General features: G+C 46.1%; 1 protein-coding gene across 4 annotated transcripts in view; it reads right to left on the bottom strand.

Moving 5' to 3' along the window:
• Nucleotides 1-222: 222 nt before the first annotated feature.
• The window catches only part of lancl2 (LanC lantibiotic synthetase component C-like 2 (bacterial)), a 42,891-nt gene continuing 16,274 nt past the window's right edge, over nucleotides 223-26,839 (bottom strand). For all 4 annotated transcript variants that reach the window (XM_054751225.2, XM_070553028.1, XM_054751222.2 and 1 more), the window contains 6 exons: nucleotides 25,177-25,324; nucleotides 22,262-22,408; nucleotides 19,659-19,841; nucleotides 11,071-11,247; nucleotides 10,921-10,993; nucleotides 223-1,088 (listed from right to left, as the gene is read on the bottom strand). In XM_054751225.2, coding sequence (XP_054607200.1) covers nucleotides 1,012-1,088; nucleotides 10,921-10,993; nucleotides 11,071-11,247; nucleotides 19,659-19,841; nucleotides 22,262-22,408; nucleotides 25,177-25,324 — 805 coding nt within the window. In that variant the 3' untranslated portion in view covers nucleotides 223-1,011. The remainder of the gene's footprint in view (nucleotides 1,089-10,920; nucleotides 10,994-11,070; nucleotides 11,248-19,658; nucleotides 19,842-22,261; nucleotides 22,409-25,176; nucleotides 25,325-26,839) is intronic.

Genomic DNA, 26,839 nt, shown 5'->3' with positions numbered 1-26,839 from the left:
ACTGTACAAGCCACGGATTAATAAAATGTGTCATGATTTGGTCTAGAAAAGCACACCAGAACCCGGGGGGGGGGGGGGGGGGGGGGGGGGGGGGCTTTGTTGTGATTTTCTTCAAATATGCTACTTTCCATGTTTTGTCTGAAAATGGTGCATAAACCATTCTCTACATTTGGAGTTTTCTTTCCATGGCTCAAGTCTCTCAAGAATAAAGTTGAAATTACATCAGTGTGAGTTTCCTTTATTTAAGGTTTCGTTCTGGGGTCACACAACGCCCTCATGCAACATCATTCAGCAGGAAATCCGAGTGAGAACTGGGTTCAGGTGTCGGAATGACCACAGAGACTGTTCATGTGTCCTCACCATGATGTGGCTTTATGACTCAAAACCCAGAGCACCGACTCAACAAAGGGACATTAGTACAAATGAAAGGTTCTTTCTGAGAGGCGGTTGCAGCTCCAATCGGGTCAGCTGAAAAGGATTTTACCCAGAGTTCCACAGGGCCTGGGAATCAGCAGCAGAAGGACCAACACTACAAGGAACAGATACATCCATGCGGACTTGTTCAGATGAACAAAACTGGACGAAAACAGGTGAAGGTGGGACACAAACGGAGAAGAGCGGATTTAAGTAGACGAGGAGAACGGCACACTGACAGGAAACGCATCACGAGCATTCAGAGGTATCGGCACTAAACTTTTGGAAGTTCTCTTCTTGGTTTGACTGCTGGGACATTAAACTGGGATTCCCTTTGCCCTCACAAAGCAACATAATAGTAAAGGAGTCCATCATTTCTAGGAGAGCAGTCACAAAAAACAGATGTGTTCCAATAAACCAGAACGATCCTGGGTTGGCCAGTTTGGAACCAAAGCCGTTTCTCCCACTTCCCTTTATTTCAGCTTGGAATTACTTGGAACGTCTTGACCAAGAGGGAAAAGTTACATCCAGTCCAGGGTACCAGGTGGTAAGTTGACTTCCAAATTACCTTCAACCCCCAGGCAATCGGTTAGCAGGTCAAAGTTCAAAGGCAGGAAAGCAGGAAGCTTCCGGCCTTTCCACCTCTGACAGGAAGTAAATGGTCCCAGCCATCCCTGAGAAGAGAAGCATCCATTAGCTGTTTGTTGTTCCTTCACAGGAATAATCAGATAGCCTGGAGACGCTGATGAGCACACGCGTTAGCGTCATGAACAGGAAGAGAACACACAGCATTAGTGCAGAGAAGTTAGAAAAACCCAAAAGTCTTGAAATAAACTATTTTCATGTTTACATTTTGAAATCTAGTGTCTAGAGATCAAACCACCACAAAGTAACAGGCGGGGCCACCAGACAGGCTCCAGAGTGGGACCACCACTATTAGGAAAGTTGTAGCAACTAAATACTTCAAAAAAGTAACTAACTACCAGGAAAGTAACTATTGTGACCGAAGGTTATGAATTGTGAGCCCAGTGTGGGAGGCGCTGGGCAGACAGCGGACCTCCGAGAGAACAGTTCCTGTATGAACACGCTGTGAGCTCAGCTCAGAGAGACATGAAACATCACATGGGAGCTCTGGACAGAGAACACGAGAGGCTGCCTCCTCTTCGGAGTTATGAGGAGGAGAAAAATACCCGTCCAGCCTAATTGTTCTAGACCTGAAAGAGTGATGCGTTCAGGCGTGAACTCCGGGTTAGGACCACACAGCAGAACCGCCAACATCCCGAATCCCGAGGCTCGACGGAGCCAAGGACGTCGGCCACATCTCTTAGCTCAGTGGTTCCTAACCTGGGGGTCCCGACCCCCACAAGGGGGCGCCAAAGCCTCTCAGTGGGTCGCCAGGACCTCTCCACTTTACGGGGTTAAAACTTCATTTATTACTTGTTTATAGCCTACATTTTGCTCACATTTTTTTTCATGAGTGAAAAGTTTACTGATATTAAGACAGGAAATAATTAGTACAGAGACAGTAACACACTTTTAAGAACATTTTGCTCAGCTCACTGTTCTATTTTCAAGTGTCAAAAGTTCATTAAAGATAGGACTGGTTGATTAATCACAGCCTTTACAGTAAATAATCTAGTATAAACAGTAATATACACATTTAAGTACATTTTGCTCAGTGTATTTTTTATGTGTCAAATGTTTATTGAAAGGAATGATTGATTTATCCGTGTTTACAAGAAACAATGTGTTCAGAAAAGTAATACAAACTGTCAAGCACATTATGCTCTGTTTGGTTTTGTTAATGACTTTGTTCTGTACTGGAGCCTACTATTACTGTTATCTATTGAATCAAAGCATATTAAAATGTGCTTGAACAATTTTATCATTTCTTAATAATGTTTGTACTGGAAGAGAGAATGGGAGGGGGTCGTCAAAAATTTTACTGGTAAAAACGGGTCCCTTGGGGAAAAGGTTGGGAACCACTGTCTTAGCTGATGCTAGATCCAGCAGCAGGTGACAGGAACCGGAGAAGAATCTGACCCACAGGCTCAAACCACCGTTTAATCCCACTGAGGGACTAGCGAACGGGACACGTCTGTGTTCTCCAACGGCCCTCAGGAAATGTTTGATGAGGGGATAATTTAAAACCCATCTGCTCCAAACCCCTGATGGCAGGAGGAGAAAGCTGCAGCATAGGTTTTAATGGTGCTTAAGGCTGGAGCTCTCTCCATCAAAGGATGAAATGTTGGTTAGCGGACATGAGAGGGGGACCACACCCTGCTCCGCACACTAGAGCTGAATGCAGCTCAAGCAGCAGAATAAGATACTACAGTGGAGGAAGTCCTGGAGTCCTGCTTACTGTCACCATGTCACGAGAGCGCCCCGAAGCCTCTAAGCTCATCCGTTCAGCGGCTAAGCCCACAGTAGCCGGTCTGGTGCTGTGGGGGTGTCTGATTGGTGGGGGAGAAAGACTGTAAACTGCTTTTAAAGGACTTTGAACTGGGGTGGCTGAAGGAGCGGTTAATGTGGTGGGGTAGGGGAGTTCTGGTGATGACACGTGTAGAACAGCTCTGACCTAACTGGAGATCGTGGAGAGTTTTGAGGCAGACCGACCAGGAGTGAGTTCCAGTAATCTGACTGAACTGTGGATGAGAATAGAAGCAGAATGGGGGGAGGGAGAGAGAGGGGCGAAGGCGACTAATATTACCAAGGTGAAAATAGGCTGACCGAGAGACGTTGGTATGAGATTTAAACGAGAAAGTGCCGTCAGGGATGACACCCAGGCTCCTAACCTGAGGGGAGGGAGAGGAGTAAAGGAGTCAACAGTAAGAGAAAAGGTGGATTTGTTCCAACAATTAAGATCTCTGTCCCTCAACATTCACGACTCACCCATCCAGACTCACGACGAGGAAGGCTGTTGTTGGTTTTGCGTCCAGAGAACGTCTGGGCTAGTAGAGGCTCTCCTCTGACGTGGCTAACTTCTAAAGAGCGCATCTGGACATTAAAAGACCGTTTCTTCACGATGGCGCTTTTCTGGCAATGGTGGCTTTCGAACGGTAAATTAGACATCATTTGCATTTGTTAAACAAAAGTGTTTACTGTGTGTACAATCATGGTTTTATCACGTTGCAAATACGACACACTATCTAGACTCGGGAGTAATTTACCTGCAGAGTAAAAAGAGGTCATCTGGTCAAGATGGCAGTTGTGCAGCATAACTTAATGTGCTATTCAATCCATCTGTTGACAATTCCTGAATTTTCCATATTAAAGTATAAATCGCAGGGTTAGCAAAGTTATTTTACCCCCCAGGACGTGCAGTCCTGCATGTTTGGCTGTTTTATAACTGGCCTTAGGTAAAAAATGAGCAGCAAATCAGTTTATTAAAGTCTGGTACGATACTGGAGCAGAAATGTAATTGGTATAGATTTGGTACTAAGGCCGAACGGTTTATCGTTTTTGATCAAATTTGTGATCATGTCATCGTCAAAGCTGCGGTTTTTGTAGCACTCCTGACTGACCCTGGATCTGTTGTCAACTACTTAGTGATCCGAGGTTTCCCCTGTGTTACAGAGTGTGGGGGGGAGGGAGGGGCTACTGGAGCTGAGCCCAGCCGACAGAACTAAACATTTAGGTTATCTTCCTGTTTTTCCCGTGACCTAGCCCTGCTACCACAGCTTTTTTTTTAAATTATTTAATTATTTATTTATTTCCCCCCCGTGTCCTGTCTGGCTGTGAAGCAAACAGAATTGATGTCTGAATGCTGGTGACAAGCCTTAAAGATTTACTCTCAGGTGGAGCATCAAAGCATCTGCTTTTAATGTCACGCCTGATACTTAAAACTTTATTGTTATTGTTTTTGAATGCTTTGTAATTCCGACAAGACACGGAGTCAGAGGTGAAAGAGAAAGGAAAAGACAAAAGGTGGGGAGGGGGGGGGGTTCCACAAAAATAAACAATAATGAACAAGTCTGCTTCTAGACCTGCAGAAAGAGAAATAAGAGAAAAAAAGAAAGAAAAAATGGGACACAACAGTACAACAGGAGCAAGCTATCACTGCGTCAACTTGATGAAGACATAAATCAACATTGTTTAACTGAACAATCATGATAATAAATCATAGTGCATTTAGTGGGAACCACAGCCTTAAGACATGTGTTGAACGTGCCCAAACCCATACTTATGGGAGCACTATGTGAGCACCTGTGTGTGTGCATGCGCTGGTTTATGTAAGGTTTCTCTAAAAAGCATCCAATAGAGAGTGTGAGGGACCACAGATCTGCCCCCCAAAGATGTGTAGGAGATGGAAGGAGCTCCAGGTCCCAGAGATCCAGGTGCTGCCCCAGAACACCGGAACCCCAAGGAGACTGCAACCAGAAAAGCCCCCGCCCCCCTCAAAAAGCGCAGAGAATCGCCCCGGGGGGCCACAACCAGCAGCCGGCAGAGTCCCGGGAGATATCAGCTGCAAGCCCACAGGCCCGCCCGCAGCCTCCCACCCCCTAGCCGGCCGAGCCCGGGACCCAGGGGCGACCACCCCCGCCAGGGACCCAGCAGAGCCCAGGGACCCAGACCCCACCAGGCAGCCACCGGGATCTATCAGGCAGACGCCAAAAATCTTAAACCCCCAGACCCGGTTGCCACGAACACTCAGACCAAGGCACCGCACTACACACCAGGTGTGGCAGGGGGAGGGGAGACGAAGATCTATATCATCAAAAGAAGTCCCAGGAGAAGGGAGGAGTCAAAGGCCCCACCTGACATATACAGTCACACACTTTCTCCCTCATGCTCACACATACACATACAACCAAAAACTTACAAAAATGCACGCCGGACACCCACTCATGCTCCCCATACACACCCTATTCACTCTGGTCCCGGTACTGCTGCACATGGGGTACAACCATTACCGGTTCCCAGAGTTTGACCCTTTCTGCTGGGGTGCTGATGGACAGGCTCCCCCGCCCAACGCTGAGCACAGCAACCCACCACCCCAGACCCCAACCAGACGGCCAGATCTCCCTCCTAGCCTCCAGCCCCAGGAAGCCTAGCAACAACAGAGGTGGCTAAGACCCCTAGTCTCCCTCCACCTGCTCCAATATAGTGTGTTGACGAGGTGTATTCCATGGCTGTGGTGAGCGGGCAGTGCGGGCATTGTCTGGCCTATGCCAGCTGATGGCACCACACCACCCCACTTGCACCCACAGCCCTCTGTGTCTAAGTGCAGTTTAAAATTGGAAGTGGGCACCGGCACTCGGGATGAGGCTGAGAAATCCCCCTGCTTAGTGCCGTTGAATGTGCTCACTCACAAGGCCCTAAGTGTGTGTTTGTGTGGAATGTCGTTGGTGGAAGTGTTTAAGGTGCAAATAAAAATGGGGGGGCAGGTTAGCACAGGAATGCGGAAATGGGGTCCATACCCGCACTGCCTGACTTGTCCACCCCCAAGGTCCTACGTATGTGCATGTTTGTGTGATGATGTGAGGGAGCAGGAGGAGAGAAATGTGTGGGGATGGGGAGGAATAGCTGGTTGGGCTTAGCCCTCCAGGGAGCCAGCTCCCCCACTGGCCCCAATAGGCACCTCTGTTCCCAAAATGCCACCCAGGGCATGGAGACCCCAGCCCATCTTGCCAGGCCCCAAAGAAGCAGCATTGCAGAGCCTCACGGAGTCCGAGGACAACAACCCAGACCCACCCCAGCAGAATATCTACGCCCATCCCTGCATTTGCACAACTTCCAGAATATATGACATAGGACATCCAGGTAAGGTTGGGTCCTCCCCCTCCTGGACCTCCCCCTCCCCTGTGATGGGACATCAGAGGAGCCATGGTCTACCCGAGGCTCCTGAACCCAGGCCAGGCACTGCTGCATGTTCCTACCTTCTTCCCGGTAGCATACATGTCAAGACCCGACCCCCAAGGCCCCGCCCAGATCCCCGCACGGGGCCAGCCACCCCCACACCCCGAGCCCCCAGGCCCTCACCCAGACCTGCCCAGCGGCAATGCAGCTGCCAGACAGCGACCCGTGGCCGCCGCCAACACCTCCAAAGGGCCCCACTCAAAACCGCCAGTAGTCCACTCCCTGAGGCAACCCAAGCACCTCCAGAGGGGGGCAACAGCCCCCCAGTCCCAGACATGCCAAGTGAACCCACCTTTAGGGATACTCCAAACTCAGACCCTCCGCCCCCTCACCCACATCATCCTGCAGGACAATATCAATGGTCCCCCATCATCGCTATGTGATGGAACCGATCAAAGGAGCCCAGAGAGATTGATTTGAAGTGGAAGCAGAGGCTATATCAAGTGTAATATGATCTAACAAATGATTTCTATACTGGTTAATGCAAAGAGTATCTCTATTTTTCCAATTCAAGAGGATAGTTTTCTTAGCGATGCATATGGCAGTCAGAACCACGTGAACCAAAGATGTTTCAATCGGGACATCGTCCAGGTTTACCAGTAAACAAAGAGAGGGGGAAGTTGGGATATGACATTCCAGACACTTTGACAGGTCTTCACATACTCTACCCCAAAATTCCAGGACAAGTTGGACAGGACCACAGTGTGTGAATGTAATTGTCAGGAACGTTGTACAGCTAATTTTTAACCTGACGGTCCGTCTCTGCTGCGAATGTTCAGTTCGTCTCTCAGCAGTGTGTGTGTGTGAGAGAGAGAAAGAGAAAGAATCTCCAACAGCTGAACAGGATTTATCATAATGACACCAAGTAGACCTGAAAACGCTACTTCTCTTATCAAAGCCACGTTTGTGAAAACGTGTCGGACATTTACGACGCGTTTTAACATTGTCAAATGAAAAACATTAAATCTTCAGACATGTTGACTAGGGATGAGCGAGTACACCACTATCTGTATCTGTTCAACCAACAAAATTATCTGTATCTGTACTCGTAATGGGCGTGGCATAACCCGGAAGTGGACGTGGCTTAACCGGAAGTGGTTGTGGTTTACATCAATATATTATTTTAAGTCTGAAATTGATATGGATTGATCAGAAGTTGATATGTGTGTGGTTTATTTGAAAACTATTTACAGAGCTGCCTCAGAATTGAGATTAAATATTTTTGATCACAATAGTAAAGAAACTATTACAAAACAAGTGTTTCAATAAAATCAGAACATTAATATTTAAGTGCATGGATTAATACATCTGAACTCATGCAGAAGGAACTAAGAAATATGAAATGCTAGAACCAGACACAACTTTATGTATATTTTTTACTTTTAATTTGATTAAACAGATTTTTTTCTTAACGTTCTTGGCATTTTGCCCCACACAAAGTTAAACAAAACAATGTTGATTGAGGTGTGTGTGTGTGTGTGTGTGTGTGTGTGTGTGTGTGTGTGTGTGTGTGTGTGTGTGTGTGTGTGTGTGTGTGTGTGTGTGTGTGTGTGTGTGTGTGTGTGTGTGTGTGAGTGTATGTGTGTGTGTGTGTAAGAGAGAGAGAGAGAGATAGAGAGGGAGAGAGGAAGAGAGAGAGTTAAAAAAAAATTTTAAAAACCCGACCGGAGAGGAGGTAGAGATGCAGCACGTCAGCTCTGTCTTGTCAAATGCACCATGTAAGTTACGAAAAAAAGTAACTTTAAATATTCAGCCGAAAAAGAGGCGAGCTGAAGAAAACCTAGAGAAAACTGAAGAAACGTGAGAAACAGTGAAGCAAGCACAGCGAGATCCGTTACTGTCTGTGTGTGCGTGGATGAGCCGGACGGACTGCGCTCCCGGCCGGCTAGAGAGTTTTGTGTGTAGGGAGGGGTGGGCGCTCTATGTGACTGGCCAATCACAGAGCGTGAAGACAGTCAATTACCCAATGAGGATTTTCCTTCAGCACGATTACAGATATTTACGGGGTTTACTCGTTTCATGCTCGTATTCGTCAAAAATGCTTTATCCGTACTGGATACTCATCTGAAACGAGTTTCCGGCTCATCCCTAATGTTGAATGACCTGCTTTCTTCAAGTTGCCAAAATAAAATAAACTGCCTGAAAACTAGACTCAAAGTTTGCATGGGTCCGTGACACACTCTCTGATCTGCAGCAGCCTGCAGGAGCCCTTCTGCTGATCACTTTAACCTGCAGACCGAACGCTTTCATCAGCTTAGAGAGATAACCTTAAGTCTTAATGTAACAGTTGTGCAGTTGTGCCCTTAACAGTGGTTTAGGAGAGCAGCTAACAGCCCACATCTCACTGCTTTCACAATCAACCACACGTTTCTTTAGTCTACACTCACAATGACCCCTACAGATCATTGCTGTATTTAAAGTTATATTCATACGTTTCCCGGTGTTGCATAATGATTCCTAATAAGTATAAAATGTTGGACTATTTATTGAGCAGAGGGACACTGGAAGCATCAGCGGTGCGGGCCGTCACTGGGGAAACTCGAGCCAGCTGCGCCACAGAAATAGTCAGGCACCTATCAGGCGCAACCCGCGACATCCTTAGAGATAGGATCAGGTTCCATCTTTGCCGCGAGTCTCTTCTGGGACACGACAGTTTCCACAGTTAACATAGGACTAATCAGGTTATCACACAAGGTTTCAGTGTAAAACCCCTGGTAATTTTCTAAGTAAAAGACTATTTCGGTGATGCAATTTCATATCTCTGTAGATTACGTCAATACATGTGACCTAACGGCTTATTCACTCCCAGCATTAATTAATAAAGAAAAATATTTACAAAGATAATGGATGAAATTAATAGCTTTTGATGTTTTTATGGTATGATTTACACGACTAATGTGCTGAACCTTGACTTGAAGAAAATCAAACTGGAAACACAATTTCGCAAAAAAAAAAAAAAAACATAAATCCTCTAATACAGGCCCGTATTCAATTAACGGCCGGGTCTCATATTTTGGCCGGTGTCGGAGTCGGCGGGGGTGAATAATGGCTGGTCTCTTATTGTGGCCGGGTGGAATGTGGTAACAAGCAAGTACGGGGGGCGGTTATGTCATCGTCTCACTTTTGATTTGCCAGTGATAGACCGCAAGGGTAACTTTAACCGTGCGGAGACGAAGAGGAGGCGAAAATTTGATATCAAGTTCAAAGAGAACGCGCGCTGCAGAACACTGGGGAGCAATAGGGGTTGTATGAACTAGTTGACATCACTATAGTGACTTTTTATGCCTGTCGTCGACTAGTTGCTGTCACGTGATAATGACCGACAAGATGCAGCCCTCGGAAAAGACAGCAGCCTGCTGTCAGCAGGTGACAAGCTCCTGCGCTCGGGGGGGCAACGCGCTGTGCCAGAGCGTCGGTACTGACACGCGATCGTTCATGTCGGCTCATTTCCTTTAATGTTTTCTGTCTTTTATTTGCGCCAGATGCGTTTCGCTGCTGTGGAGCGGGGCACATCACCTTGTCCTCCGACGCACCGATCACTGATGCGGCCGCCAAGCAGGGAGCACTCCGCTGTTTTTGCGGTCGGTAGATCTGCGTCCTGAGCACGGCCACAGTAACAATCAGGTGTCGCCACCTCAAAAACTAATTTAACACGCGATCGTTCATGTTGGTTCATTTCCTTTAATGTTTTCTGTCTTTTATTTGCGCCAGATGCGTTTCGCTGCTGTGGAGCGGGGCACATCACCTTGTCCTCCGACGCACCGATCACTGATGCGGCCGCCAAGCAGGGAGCACTCCGCTGTTTTTGCGGTCGGTAGATCTGCGTCCTGAGCACGGCCACAGTAACAATCAGGTGTCGCCACCTCAAAAACTAATTTAACATGCGATCGTTCATGTTGGTTCATTTCCTTTAATGTTTTCTGTCTTTTATTTGCGCCTGATGTGTTTCGCTGCTGTGGAGCGGGGCGCATCAACTTGTCATCCGGTGACGCATCGATCACTGATGCGGCCACCAAGCAGCGAGCACTCCGCTGTTTTCGCGGTCGGTAGATCTTTTAGAACTGCAGTTCAAAGGTAACTCATAAGGTGAATATATATGAACCCAGGTAGCAGTTTCTCTTTAGGATTGAGAGGAGATGCAGGAAGATAATAAACAGGCAGGACAGAAAAATAGTCAAATAAACACAAGTTAGTTTTTGTACCTGGTGGTTGCAACAAACAGACACCATTGAAAGTCATCAGAAGTGAGGAACAGAAAATGAAATAATTATTTTAATGTTTAGAGCAGCAGGAACTCCGAGAGGCTGCAGGCGCATCAGTGAGTTTGCGGCCGCTGCGCAGGGGGAGGGGGGAGAGGGTTGAAGCAGGGGGAGGGGGGAGATGGCTGAAGCAGAAACTACCGTTGTTAAAAGAAATGTGTTTAACTTTGAAAAAGTGGGCGCAATTTTAATTGTCAAAAACTCCAGCGAACCATTAGCTCATTTTGCTCAAATAGAAATAGAGGCCTGCCTCTAATTCTGGTCCTCCTTCCAATAAAGGCCTGGAGCTTGATGAGTTTGAGTCAAATACAGGCCCGGGCCTATATTAGAGGATTTACAGTAATCACAATTCAATCTTTTCCGTAAATTGTTCAGGCCAATTTGGTACCTTCAAATAGCGAGTACGGTCTGTCGGGGATGCGACAGCCATGGGTCCCGTAGTCCAGACACCACTCCGCAAACTAGAGAAGCAAAAAGCAAAGAGACAATACTTCTTCATCGTGGAGGAGATTCTCAACAACAGTTTTAAAAATCTTACCTTGTAGGCTCTGTACAGGTATTTCTTCTCCTGTGTGACATGGTAAAGCGACATGAAGCTGTAAGCGTTACCAGCGGTGCCATGACAGATTCCATAGCCTTTTCTGAGCAGCCCCCGCTGCCAGATGACCTCAGCAGATTCTGCAGCCTCCTTCAAATACTTCTCCTCTTTAAACACCTGACAGGACACACACACACACACATGCACACACACACACACACACACACACACACACACACGCACACACGCACACAGGAAGTTTGAAGGATGAGATTCAAATCACCATTCACACGAGGCCTGAACACTAGTGTTTGGAGTACAGATTTTACATGATGAGTGGTTCACTGATCTAACAGGGATACCTTAGTTTGTAAATCACTGGTAGCTTTGGCGCTGTGTGCAGGAGCCAAGTCCTGTTGGAAAATGAAATCTGCATCTCCATAAGCAGCAGGAAACATGAAGTGCTCTCAAACTTCCTGGTAGACGGCTGTGTTGATGTTGGACCTCAGAAACAATAATGGACCACCACCAGCAGATGACATGGCACCCCAACCCATCACTGACTGCGGAAACTTTATGGTGGACCTCAAGCAACGTGGATTCTTTGTCTCTTGTTCAAGAGTGGTCTGACACAATGACTGCAACAGCTGAAACCATGTCTTGCTCAAATCTGTGAGTGGTGGTTCTTGAAGTCCTGACTCTAGCTGCAGTCCACTCATTGTGAACCTCCTCCACATTCTGAATGGGTTTAGTGATCTGAGTCCCTGGGCTCTGCTGGGTCCCAGGTCGCTGGGTTCTGGGCTCGGCCGGCTTTGGGGGTGGGAGGCTGCAGGCAGGCCTGTGGGTTTGCCGCTGATATATCCCAGGCCTCTGCCGGCTGCTGGTTGTGGCCCCCCGGGGCAATCCTCTGTGCCTCTCGAGAGGGGGCTGGGGCTTTTCTGGTTGCAGTTTCCCTGTGGTCCCTGAGCTCTGGGGCTGCTCCTGGATCTCTGGAACTTGGAGCTCCTTCCATCTCCTACACATCTTTGGGGGCAGGTCTGTAGCCCCTTGCACTCTCTATTGGACGCTCCAATAGAGAAACCTTGCATATACAAGCGTGTGTACACACACAGGTGCTCACATGGTGCCCTCATAAGTATGAACTTGGGCACGTTCAACACATGTCTTAAGGCTGTGGTTGCCACTAAATGCACTGTGATTTATTATTCTGTGATTGTTCAGTAAAACAATGTTGATGTTATTCGGGAACTGCGATGCTCTGGGTGGCTGCATGTTGGAGTAGCTCTGTTGACTATATGTAAGTTTTTCCTTTTTTTGGACATTTTTTCTTCTAGTTTCTCAAGAAAAACTATTTTTTTGGACATTTTACTTTTCTGTTTCTGGTGCTGTGAAGCTTAGGGGATTTTTACTGCTATTTTTTCACTTTTTGAGCATTTGTTATGATACGTAACCATGGCAACAAGCTGATTTACAATCGGAGGCAGCTGATTAACATTGGAAAGGCTGAAAAAATACCTCAACTGAAGCCAAAAATCCCAAATGAGCTAAAATGCAAGAAGCAAGGGTGCAGAGCGGGAGCAAAACGGAGACAGACAAAGAGGAAATTCAAACCTTCTCTTCCATCGATCATAATGGGCAATGTGAGGTCACTGGCCAACAAGATGGATTAACTACAAGCCCTATCAAGGACTCAGCCAGAGTATCGGCAGTGCAGTGTTATGTGTTTCACTGAGACGTGGCTGCAGGACCATATCCCCGATTCCAGCGTCTCTCTGCCAGGATTCCTGACTGTACGAGCAGACAGAGATCTGAAGAGGAGCGGGAAAAGAAAAGGAGGTGGAGTGGCAGTGCTTGTCAACAACAGATGGTGCCATTCAGGTCATGTTTCAGTGAAACATGTCGTCTCTGCAGCCCAGATGTTGAACTCTTGGCAGTAACTTGTCGCCCATATTATTTGCCAAAAGAGTTCACAAGTGTTGTCATGGCAACCATTTATATTCCACCTTCAGCCATTGCTGAAAGTGCATGTGATGCCATCTGTTCTGTTGTCGCTAAGCTACAAAGCCAGCACCCCAATGCATTTGTGTCTATATCTGGTGATTTTAATCATGCCTCGCTCTCTGCTACACTTCCAACATTTCAACAGTTTGTCAGCTGCTCCATCAGAGAAAACAAGACATTGGATTTGTGTTATGCAAATGTAATGAATGCATACATGTGCAAAACAAGAACTCCTCTGGGACAATCAGATCACAATCTTGTTTTTCTCTGCTCAGAATACAAACCACTTGTTCAGAGGCAACCTGTGACAAGAAGAACTGTGAGAAAATGGTCACAGGACACTGAAGAAGCCTTGCAGGGTTGTTTTGAGACCACAGATTGGAGGACTATCTGCCGAGAACATGAAGAGGACATCAATGCCATGACTGGATGTCACTGCCATCTGTGTGGACATTATACCCACCAGAACAGTGAGATGCTTCGTTAATAACAAACCTGGATCACCAGTGAACTGAAGAATCTGCTAAATGAGAAAAAAAGAGCCTTCAAGGAGGGAGACAGGGAATTATTGAGGAGTATACAGAAGCAGCTGAAGATCAAGATCAGAGACAGCAAGGAGGCATACAGGAAGAAGCTGGAGAACAAACTACAATATCAGAGATGTCTGGTCAGGGATGAAGAAGATCACAGGCTTCAAGCAGAGCAAGGATTGCACAGGTGGCAGCCTGGACACAGCCAATGAGCTGAACAAGTTCTTCAAAAGGTTCAGTTCAGGAACAAACCCAATCAGACATCCCATCCTCCTCTGATCCAACATTTTCCTGTCACACGCCAACTCCTTTGTCCTTTAACACAGTCATGGACTCTTCTGGTTCTATAAATCTGTCTTCAACCAAGTCAGGAGATGCTGCTGCCCCACTTACCTCCCCCTCCCACCTATCTGTCTCTAGAAGTCCAGAAGGTGCAGGTCCAGAAGGTGTCAGCCCCAGAGTACTGAAGGCCTGTGCAGAGCAGCTCTGTGGGATTCTGCAGCACCTCTTCAACCTCAGCCTGGCCCAGGAGAAGGTTCCAGTCTTCTGGAAGACATCCTGCCTTGTTCCAGTTCCAAAGAAAACTCGCCCATCAGTCAATGACGACTACAGACCGGTTGCCCTGACATCCCACATCATGAAGGTCCTGGAGAGACTCCTGTTGGTCCACCTGAATAAGCAAACTAGAACATATCAGGACCCGCTGCAGTTTGCTTATCGCCATGGAGTTGGAGTTGAAGATGCCATCATCCAGCTGCTTCAACCAATCCACTGTCATCTGGACAAAGAAGGCAGCACTGTCAGGGTCATGTTCTTTGATTTCTCCAGTGCATTTAACACAATCCAGCCTGATGTACTTTGCCAGAAACTCCAGAAGACACAGGTGGGGCCTCAACTATCACCTGGATTAAAGACTACCTGACAAACAGACCACAGTTTGTGAGGCTGAAGAACGGCACATCAAACCAGGCGATCAGTAACATTGGAGCACCACAGGGGACTGTACTCTCACCATTCCATTTCACCCTGTACACCTCAGACTTCCAGTACAAATCAGAGACCTGTCATCTACAGAAATACTCAGATGACTCTGCAGTTGTCGGGTGTATCAGAGATGGACAGGAAGCTGAGTACAGAGAGCTGGTGGAGCGCTTTGTGGCATGGTGTGGAATAGGGCTGCAACAACGAATCGATAAATTCGATGAAAATCGATTACTAAAAGCGTTGGCAACGAATTGCGTCATCGATTCGTTGTGTCGCACAACTCTTCCAAAAGCGCCCCCCCTTCCCGCCCGCCGTTGCGCGCAGACCAGAGCAAGTCAGATCAGCGCGAGGGAGAGCCGCAGATCAGCGCGAGGGAGAGCCGGCAGATCAGCGCGAGGGAGAGCTGCAGATCAGCGCGAGGGAGAGCCGCAGATCAGCGCGAGGGAGAGCCGCAGATCAGCGTGAGGGAGAGCCGGTACCGGCAGATCAGCGTGAGGGAGAGCCGGTAGCGGCAGATCAGCGCGAGGGAGAGCCGGCAGACTTGCGCTGCTGCGAACTGGTTCCGCATTGTTGCACAGCGATCCAGGCAGCTGCTTCCAGCGCACGGTCCATTCTCAAAGTGGCGCAACCAAAAAACTATAATTAGCACACGATCGTTCATGTCCGCACATGTTCTCTATTTTCTGTCTTATTTGTGCCTGAAGCTCGCTACTGCGGAGCTCATCACCTGTGCTGTGGTGATGTCACCTCACGCAGCATCGAAAACGCGCTCTGCGCTTTTCAGTCAGGAGATCCCTTTGATCTGCTCAAAAGTAACTGATGAGGTGAAAAGGTAAGAATCCAGGCAACTGATTTTCTGGAGAATTAAGAGGAGATGCAGGAAGATGAGAGACAGACAGGACAGGAAAATAGTTCAATAAAAACAAGAAAACAAAACAAAGTGTTGAAAAGTAAAATGTAGGTAGATTTATCTCCACTACATGTTTTTACCTATAAAAAACAATAAGTTATACACATGTCATATTAATACATCTGATACAATTCAGATCACCTTCAAAACTCAGTCACACACCCAGGGCCGTTTCAAGACATTTTGGGGGCCAAGGCAAAATGCCACCCCCCCCCCCCCCCCCAAATAACTGGGCTCCCCAGAAGCCTCTGTGTAATTCATGCCCTCTCCAGTAGTGTTAGTTATATGGTGTTTATTAAAGCCCCTCAGACATTACTGACATGTTCTAATATTATCAGATGAAAAACTAAATTATCAGACATGCTGTCTCATCTGCTTCTTTTATAAACTTGCAAAAAGTAACAAAACCATTTGAAAGCCACTATTTGTGGATTCTCTGAAAGTTTCCATGGAGTGTGTGACAACTTATTTTTTCATTGATCCTATCGTCTAATCTCACAGCTGAAACAAGCATCCTTAATAATCTGTGCACAGGAAGCTTACCGATGCTGTAGTAAAACAAAAGGTATAATAATTTATTATTAATAAAACCTTGTTGCAGCACTAAAGCAGAAAAATTAGATTTTGCATTAAATATGCAAAATATTTACATATGAATTGTTTTAGAGCCCTTTAATTGGCAGAATCTGATATTAATTTAGTTCTTACAAAAAATGGGTCCCAACATGGTTTGTGTGGCATTGCCATAGTGTGACGTCATAGGCACAGATCCCCTGTCCTCTTGTTTGGAAATGGAAATATGGTCACCCTACATTAAACAAACTGTCCACCCGGGCTTTTGCGCTGCACAGAGACGCTTCGCTGCCTACGACTGAACGTCAGTTGAGAGTCAGTCTCATGCAGAATGACCAATGAAGAGAGGGCCTCAAGTTAAGACCCTCTCCTCATTGGTCAGTCCACACGAGGAGGGTCAAAGGTTACTCTGGGCGGGTTACGTGTTGTCAGGCATTCAAGTATTGAGTATATTTACTGCATATTACAGTAAAATATTCTGTATGTGACCACATTATGGTGATCCTTGGGTCGTGATGATGGAGCCCTTGAATATTGTTGCCCAGGGTACAACAAAGTGTTAATCTGGCCCTGGTTCCGCCGTCACATTCCCGCAGAAACTGGTTGATCACACCGGGGCCAGACTACTAGCATGTGGTTTTACAACCACAATGTCCTCGGAAGCAAAAACGCTTTTAAAAGGGAGGGAGGAGTCCCAACTGTTGCTGCAGGCGTGTTGTGTGAGAGTGCAGTTATATACTGGTTAATGTATTTTTGGGTTCAGTTGCTTTCATGTGGCCTAATGTGAGTCTATTTGGGATCATTGGAATGATCAGCAGCATTTCTTGATGTGACTTTATGGCAGTTGCCCAGGGCATCATCGCAAGGAGGATGGCATTAATTTACTTTTGCTTTATTTGGTATTTTTTCAGTCATTTTTGGAAATAGTGATCAATTTTGATTAATTCACAGCCTATGTTTAATTACATTTAAAATAAATGTCAACAGATGAGATCAAACAAAACAGATGAGAATTGCCCTTAAGCTGTTTAACTTGGACCAAGCATTTTAGATGTAGAGATAGATGTAGCTTAGGGTCTCTGTCTATACACCTTATAAGACAATTTAGGTGATGGCATGTTGTTTTTCTGCTATTGAACTGTTTTCTAATAATGTTGTGTTAAATAAAGTGAAGGAATGAGAGAAATAACGTTTCCCTAGCAGTTTTTAAAAATTTCTCCATGTAATCCGATTAATCGATTAATCGTGTCGAGACCCTATCCGATTAATCGATTATCCAAATAATCGTTTGTTGCAGCCCTAGTGTGGAAACAATCATCTGACCTTGAACGTGAACAAAACAAAGGAGACATTTTAGACTTTAGAAGAAACAGGGTGGAGTCAAACACTGTTTCCATCATGGGAGAAGAAGTAGAGGTGGTTGAGGAATACAAATACCTTGGAGTTCACCTGGACAACAGACTGAACTGGAGAAAGAACAGCAAAGCTGTTTACAAGAAGGGACACAGCAGACTGCACTTCTTGAGGACGCTTAGGTCCTTCAATGTCTGTAGCAAGATGCTGCAGATATTCTACAAGTCTGTTATTGAGAGTGTAATCTCTTCAGCCATCGTCTGTTGGGGTAGTAGCATCAGAAGCAGGGACCTGAAAAGGCTCAACTCCCTAATAAAAAAGGCTGGTTCTGTTCTGGGGATGACTGTGGAACCACTGGAGATAATGCAAAGAAGGATTCTCCAGAGAATCAAGAACATGATGGACAACCCTGAGTATTCTCTTCACAAGACTGTCCGACAACGGAAGAGCATCTTCAGTCAGAAGCTTCTTCAGTTTGGCTGCAACACTGACCGCTACTGGAGATCCTTCCTGCCAACAGCCATTGTAATATACAATAACTCTTTGATGACTTGATTATTATTATTATTCTGAGCTACTACAGCAATCAATTTCCCTCTAGGATTAATAAAGTATCTTTGAATTGACTTGAATTATATTTCTTCATCAGGTTGACGCAGTGATAGCTTGCTCCTGTTGTATTGTTGTGTGTTGTTTTTCTGCAGGTCTAGAAGCAGACTCTTGTTCATCACTGATTGTTTATTTTCCTTCCTTTTGTCTCTTCCATTCTCCTTCACCCCTGACTCCGTGTCTGGTCGGAATTACAAAGCATTCAAAAACAACAACAATAAAGTTTTAAGTATCAGGCGTGACATTAAAAGCAGAAGCTTTGATGCTCCACCTGAGAGTCAATCTGTAAGGCTCGTCACCATCATTCAGACATTAACTGTTTGCTTCACAGCCAGACAGGACACGGGCAGAAAATAAACAGTAAATACAAATAATAATGGGTTTAGTGCCACAACCCTTCTCCAGGGTGCGGTTATCCCTGCTGCTTATACACTTTTCCTACCACATCTTGTCCTTCTCTTCACCTCTTTATTGGACACAGAACTCTCAACAGCCAGCCTCTTTAGCAATGACCTTTCGTGTCCAGTCCTCCTTGTGCAAGGTGTCAATGGTCGTCTTTGGGAAAACTGTCAGGTCAGCAGTCTTCCATGATTGTGTAGCCTACATGACTAGACTGAGAGACCATTTAAAGGCTTTTGCAGGTGTTTTGAGGTAATTAGCTGATTTGAGTGTGACACCAGAGGTTTTCAATATTGAACCTTTTTACAATATTCTAATATTCTGAGACACCAAATTTGGGATTTTCATTAGTTGTTAGTTATAATCATCAAAATAAAAGAAGTAAACATATCAGTCTGTGTGTAATGTGCGCTACCATAACCATTCTGTTTAGTTTAGCAACAGACCAGTTTTAGTTTCTTTCATGAAAGAACCTAAAATCATCAAACGTGTACGTGTGATGAATCTTGTTGCATTTATCACACAGTGACTTTATATCTGTTGGCTCTCAAGGATTGGGTTATCTCATTCCTACAGCTGTCTTCACTTTCATAGGCTGAGGCTGTTTGCAAGTTAGGACATGTCTAATCTGTTTAAGCATCTATCCTTTAATCCAAATGTAATTCAAAGCCGATTATGATTCAGACATATTTCACCAGTTTTTACTACTCCAGAAGAGAAGCAGAGCTGCTGCACACAGCTGGACTTGTACTCGGCCAAGTTTAGCTTGGTTTCACTTGCTGCCTTGCTCCTTCCTCTAGTGGTGTAGATTTTCCTCACTGCTGGGACACCGCATCCCGTGAGATCTGACTGCAGCAGAGCAGGTTCCATTCCACAGTGATGTATGAGGTGTAATCACAATATGAGGGCTTCCAGCTTTAAGCTGCATGTTGACTTTGAGGGTTCAGGGGGGGGGGGGGGGCAGACACTAGCTGCTGTTGGGCAGAGAGGTGTCTGCACCAGACCAGGCGGTGGAGGGTGATGAGTTGCATGAGTGATTTGGCCCGGTGTGTTGTTTTTGGATGGCTTCATGTTCTTTTTACAGGTTGTGTTGAAGGAACAGAGCTTGAGCCGACTGGATTTGGACCCTGATCTCCCAATCCCAGGGCAGACATTCATACCACTAGGCCGCGGAGAAGGTTGTTGACAAGGTCTCTGTTTTAACGTCCAACAGTACTGATTGTTCTTACCTTATGGGCCATGAGAAGCATGTGGATGACGCCAGGTGCGCCATGGCACCAGTGAACCAGCCGGTCGCTCTCGTTGCTGAGGGATGATGGGAAATTGCCTGAACGAAACCTCTTGTGGCGGACGTAATCGATGCTGGGACGAACCAGCTCAGAGAGCAGGTCTGGGTGGACCTTTGATCCAGGCTGAAAAATAAAATATTAGTTCAAATAAATTCAGTTTATTTATATAGCGCCAAATCACGACAAGAGTCATCTCAAAGACCTTCACATAGTAAACATTCCAATACAGGTCAGTTCATTAAGCCAATCAGTAAAAAGTTTCCTATATAAGGAACCCAGCAGGTTGCATCGAGTCACTGACTAGTGTCAGAGTCTTTACAGCAATCCTCATACTAATCAAGCATTTAGCGACAGTGGAGAGGAAAACTACAAAGCTTAAATTCACCTCAGCTGTTCATAGGAATGTTCATACAGGATACATCTGACCAGCTAAATCAGCACAGCCTGTTCAGATGCAGGGTTTAAATTACGGTGAGCTAAGGGGAGCCTGGCTCCCCTTAAAGCCCTCAACTTACACACCCAGAGGGAGCCTGAAAAAAGATCGTGCTTCTACCTATATTACAGTATTTTCTGGAGTATAAAGCTTGGTTTATGCTTGACGCGTTTACTTTCCGCTTGGTGATGCGGCTCGCAGATGGGACGCGCTTCACAACTTGCAGCGTTTATGGTTCATACGGCTTGTCTCTGCGGTGAGCCAATATTCTCCCAAACTGTAGTGGGCAGCATGGAGCTCTACAGCATGCATCCAACACTACACCATAGTAGAAGTAAAAATGACAGTTGTTTACAACATGGCATTTCAGCATTTTTAACAGCGTTCTCGTCTTTTCCGACAGTGCGAGCTATTTCTCTCCAAGAATTATTAACAACATGTTGATCACGGTGATCTCTGAGAGCTGAATCATACAAATGTCTGTATTTACGAACCTCTGCCATACTAGTTCTTGCCGGTCCGCCATGTTTTTCCGCGTCCGACCGTCCGCGTGGTTAGAAATTTTCCTAGGTAAGCGCTGCGGAAATTTTGAGCCGTGCGGAGGCGCAGTGGAGGGGCGTGGTTGTTAAAATGATGCAATTTCGCAGAGCGGAGCCGTGCGGACGTGTCAAGCATAAACCAACCTTAAGTCGCACCAGCCATAAAATGTATAATGAAGAAGAAAAAACAACATATATAAGTCGCATTTTGGGGGAATTTTTTTTTTTTTTTTTTTTTACAAAATCTGAGACCAAGCGTTTCACATTGCAAGACAAGTACCGGTAACAATAACAGAATAAACAACCAGCTGTTGCATCAGCGGTATGCAACATTGAGACACTGAGGTGTGCAGCAGAGGAAGGCTGGATGTGCACCACTGGCAGTGGGCGGGGAGAGCTGCAGCCTGGGTGGGTGGGGGGGATTCAGGGCGCAGCAGCGCGCCACGGTCTCCAGCAGAGGATGGCGGTGGTGAAACCCTCCCAGCGGGACAGGGGAGCTCATTCCTGGGTCAGAGCTGGCCCACAGCAGCTCGCCACAGTCTTCAGCAGGTGATGGCTGTGCGTTTTTCATTCCCTGCGGGGCGTAGGAGCCGAGTCCTGGGTCGGAGCAGGCCCACAGCAGGGCACACCAGGCTCCAGTAGGTGATGGCTGTGTGTTTTTAATTCCCTGCGGGATGCAGGAGCTGAAACCTGGGCCAGATCCAGTGCGCAACGGCGAGCCACAGGCTCCAGCAGGTGATGGCGGGGCAGGGGAGCTTATTCCTGGTCCGGAGGTGGATTGCAGCAGCACGGTATATATAATTTGGTATATAAGTCACTTTGGTATACAAGTCGCAGGACCAGCCAGACTATGAAAAAAAGTGCAACTTATAGACCGGAAAAAATGGTACGCCCTTTATGTGGACTCTCAGCGTTTCCGGAATGCTTTAGTGCAGAGAGGACGGAGAGCGCGGATCGTTTATGCGCTCCAGGCAGCGGCGCACACCAACATTTTCTAAACGACGCCACCAAAAATATATAATTAACATGATGGGTCATGTTTGCTCATATTCTCTGGTAGCTCCTGTCTTTTATGCGTGCCTGACGCTGGTGATTTCCCCTCACTGGCATGGCCATGCTGAGCGTGCTCCGCTATTTTTGCGGTCGGTAGATCCCTTTGATCTGCTTAGTTCAAAAGTATCTGATAAGGTGAAAGAGGAGGGAGTCAGGCAGCGGTTTTCTGGAGAACTGAGAGGAGATGCAGGAAGATCAGAGACAGACAGGAAAATAAAAAACAAGAAACTAAAAGAGATTGAAGATGAGAGTAGACTTATCCCTCTTTACAAAGCAATAATTTATATATTAATATCCGAACCCCCCCCCCCCCCCCCCACACACACACACACACACACACCTCACAGGGCCCCCCTAAAGCCTCTGTGTAATCCGTATCATCTAGATGCTTTACTCATGTTACTATAGTCTTAGACTTGTAGCTACATTAACAGGAAGAGTTAACATTATGATTTATTGCCATTTCAACTGTAATTTCATCTGGTTTTCTTATGAAGCCATTGAATTAGAAGAAGCACCTGCATGAGCATGTAGTAGATGCCGGCCAGGCCATGGGCGGCTCCTATGTACTGCTTCTTGTGCCATTCATAGAGGAGAGGGCAGCGATCGCTCTTCTTCTGCTCTGCTGACATGTTCTTCCCAGACTCCAGTATGGCTGTCACCACCTGTAAACAACCACACCAGCTCATTATTTTTAGAGGTGCTCTTCACACAAATGAAACTCAGAGAGGAAAAACAAACACAAGAGAAAAAACAATCAAAGCTAAACTGAGACTATCCGACAAACAGCCATGGAGGTGTCCAGGGCGTTGATTTGTCATCATTAGCAGCCTATGAGAAGACGGCGGTTACCAGTCTGGGGGTGAGGTCGGATGCAGAGCAAGACTGGCCAACCAGGTCAACAGAACTGTGAGATCCTGCCATTTCCCTCTCAAGCGAATAGCCAAAATTAAGCAGTCTCTCTCACACAAGCATTTAGAACAGTAATTCACACCTTCATCACCTCTAGGTTGGACTACTGTAACTTGCTTTATGCAGGCATCAGGCAGGCCTCTATTAAGTCCTTTACAGATAGACATTCTGGAACATGTGTGGACAGTTCAGTCCGGTTTTTAACCAGAACTGTGTTTTCAGACACACCACTTTTGTACCTGAACTTGTCCTTTCGGCTGCCTTCACACAGCAGGGAAACGTTCCAGATGTCGGGGGGGGGGGGGGGGGGGGGGCATGCGGTGGGCGTACACGCGTCATTTACCCAAACAAAGCTATTCAGTCAAACATGGCAGAAGAGATAGAATTCCTCTCACTGATCGGACTCACGTTAAGCATAGTTCTGCGCAGACGAAGACGCATAAGAGACCTGGATGATGAAGCTCAATGGTTAAAAGGAATCACTGAAGCGGTGTGATGCACTCCATTGCGCGTCTAGACGGTACCGTAGGAGGCGAGCTGCCATGGTTCGCCGCATGCTACAGGAGCGGGCTATCTAGGTGCGCACAGCGTCCCCCGGTCCCCTCCTCCTCCCCCTCCTCCCTGTCTGGAACTCGACCTCACCAGTCTGAAGCAGCCACCATGACCGTAACAAGTCCGGTCCTGTTACTAGGGGCTTCGTCCGGTTTAATTACAGAAAAGGTTATCCGGATGTTTGTATTCAGACACGAAGGTCTTACGGACAGAGTCCTGAACATTTCCGTTTTTCATGGCCTGTCTGAAGGGGGCTTTGGAGAACTCTTATCGGATCACCTTTACAGTGTCGGTACAGGATCTGCTCGGGTGCAGGATCTGCTCGGGGTCCTTTGACTGCCGATGACATCACATTACTGCAGATCTACTCTGCTTTCATGTGAAAGTTTCACACACTTTTTGGAAAGACATCAGCAGTTTTGTTAATACATTCTTGTTTGTTAACACCTAAATGTTTTCTTTATAATTGTAATTTGTTAATAAAACACCAAGTCATCTTTGTTTTGTAAAGAATGTGAAATTGCATAAAACCAACATCAGACTGACAAAAAATAGAACAATTCTTATATGTGAAGCCATATCTGTTTGTATTAATGTGGAGTTCGTCTGTTTATTTCCTTAGTTGTTATCTAAATACATTCTTTGACTCAAAATGTTGCTTGGTGTCTTTCAATAAAGTTCTTATAATTTATTTTGCCCCATTTTATCAACATCAAGAGCTTTTGAGGGTCACCGTTTATCATTTGCTCATATTTTACATTTCCTTTAGAAATTCAACACATATTTTCTCCATAAGTGTTGATTTTTTGGACTGCAGGACTACGACCGCAAATTTGTTCTGATTAATCAAAATCATAACGTGATAACATCACTTCCGTAAGCTTCATGTTCAGCCAATCAACTACTTTGACGTCATCGGCAGTCGAAGGACCCCGAGCCGATCCCGCACCCGAGCCGATCCTGACCGACAGTGGATCTCTAGTTTTAAAGGGCTTGAATGGGGAGGCTCCTCCATATTTGTCAGATGGAATTCACCCGTGCATCCCTTCGGTCAGCTGGGACTGATGACAGTCATCCCCGATAGTGATGACAGTGCCCAAGCATAGACTGAAATCTCGAGGGAGTCACGCCTTCTTGCACCAGAAAATCAGGTGAGATTTGAGTCCTTCTACTGAGGTCATGGAAGATTGTGACACAGGAGGCGCAGTGCACAGGGCCTGGAAAGCGTGGGCTCCTCTGGGTCTTATCGATAGTAAAGGGGGTGACCAGTGGGTGGAGGTCAACGAGGGTGAGCGGGTAAACATGGGATAAGAATGTCTGGGATATGCCAAACCATGCAAGGCCTTATAAAAAGGAACCAGAACCGTACAGGAATCCAATGCCGAGCTGCAAGCGCGGTGCTGTGTCACGTCTACGAGGTCCCGCCCCCATACCCCCCCCACGATGGACATACAGAAGCCAAATGCTCCACACGCTACTACTGCACAGTGGTAGACACAATCAGCGACAGAGTCATGTTGCTGTTAGCCAATCAGAAGAGAGATGAAGCGTCTGAAGCCATTTTCTCCTCCAGCTGAAACCTCTCCACGAGTATGACGTTCATTCGTATTAGAAACCACTGCAAAGGTATTGATTAAAAGTGTGTTCAACACTTTTAAAATGAAGATCTGAACCAGTACAAACTAACCAAGACATGCTATTGTCATGCAGAGACAAAGCTAAATGCGTTAAGCACAACAACATGCGAGTAAAACACAATTATTAAACACATTCATAAGTGATGAAGAAAACTAATGCAAAGTGGTTATGAAGTGCAGCTCATCAGACTGAGACTCGTGCTCTGCAGTAAACCGAAGAGAAAAGGCAGCTTACTGGAGGTAGTTTCAGTGTGAATTCATTAAACGGGCTTGTTTTACATTAGAAATGCTAAATTCCTCCTGCTAACGCCACAGACTCAGAGAAACCTCACCTTTGCGATTATGCTGTCGTCCACAGCGTTCGCTCCAATTTCTTTGTTAACGTAGAGCAGAGCATACAGGTATCCGGCCCGTCCGTACAGCAGCTCGTCTGGCATCTCAGCATCTGGACCCACTACGGAGCGCTGCAGCTGCAGAAGCCTGGCAGACAAACGGCGGGCAGAGGAGACCTCTAAGCTGCACTAGTCACCACGGAGTCCAACAGGACACTGCTATCATATAAAATGTACTTCATATGTTGGATAAATAAAGCTGCAATAGTCTTAGTCTTAACAAAGCTCTAACAGTATTAGGGATGGGTACCTTTGACATTTGAATCGATCCGGTACTAATTCCCGGTACCTACGAATCATACCGGTACTTAACGGTACCAATTTTCGATACTTTTGAGTGTTTATTATTTTAATTCTCTTTTATAATTAAATATATATTTTTCTCAATATATAACACTATTTGATAAATATCACGCTAAATAACATTCAACTGTTTGTATTAACATCGTCCTTGTAGTTTTATAAGCTGATAATTAAACTGAAGCAAACATCTTTACTGTGAACTAAATTTACTGTGTATCTTCATTCCTTTTGCAGTCCTTTTTCATTTGATTTTTCCTACTGGGAAGTTGGAATTTCCGAGGAGAAAGCGAACGCACCATTAGCTGATAACAACGGTGGCAATGGAAGCTAACATATCAAGCTAATGTTATCTTAAACAGTTTATTTAACTGCTGGAGCAGATTAAAACGATGATGCCTCACACAGATCGTTGTTACTGGTTTCATCTTCACTCGTCGCATTTAGTAAAGTGAAACCAAACTTTAGAGCGCGTTCATGTTCTTCTAGTCGGAAATTCGGAGTTCCGAGGAGAAAACGAACGCACCATTAGCGGAATGGAAGCTAACATATCAAGCTAACGTTATCTTAAACATTTTTATTTACCTACCGGAGCAGATTAAGATGAGGATGTCTCACTTAGATCGTTGTCACTGGTCTCATCATCACCCAGTTACCCATCACATTTAGTGAAGTGGACCCAAGCTTTAGCATGCGTTCTTTCTACCACGCTGCTCTGTTTACAACTGGCTCGCAGCGACCGACAACATAACGCTCTTGCGCATGCGCAGCTGTCTTGGCAAGTTCTCGTTATGATGGACGGGTACAGATACGAGGCACCATTTGAAATTACGTGAATCGGTGCTCGGTCGGTACTATGGAATTCGGTCGGTGCCTTAAAAAGTACCGAATTCGGTATCCATCCCTATGCTATAAATATAATGTGGAGATTAAAAAAAAGACAGACATTAATAAAGTGGTTCTCTCGCATTCGTCTAAAAACCTCCGCTAATAACACGATTCACAAAGGCAACCACGGACCATCTGCTTATTGGTCTCGCCAAACCACCGCACTTCCCTGGGTCCTCCACTCTTCACACACTCAGGTAAGTGGCAACAGAACAGCACAGGTGTGTGAGGTTCTCCGCTCAATAACATCAGAGAAGGAGAAACCGTTCCAGCTTTAGGACAAACTACCAGAGTCCAAGAAAGAAAAACACCATCTGAAGTCACGGACAACAAGAGACATCTGGACCTAGAGAACGGTGTTTAGCACCCTCATTTCCTGTGGCAGAAGCGTCTCAGGGAAGATACCTGAGGGGAG

Source organism: Nothobranchius furzeri, chromosome 7 (assembly GCF_043380555.1).
Source record: "Nothobranchius furzeri strain GRZ-AD chromosome 7, NfurGRZ-RIMD1, whole genome shotgun sequence".
Classification (NCBI taxonomy): Eukaryota; Metazoa; Chordata; class Actinopteri; order Cyprinodontiformes; family Nothobranchiidae; genus Nothobranchius; species Nothobranchius furzeri.
Note: the sequence above shows the minus strand (reverse complement) of the source record. Positions and strands in the feature narration are given on the sequence as shown.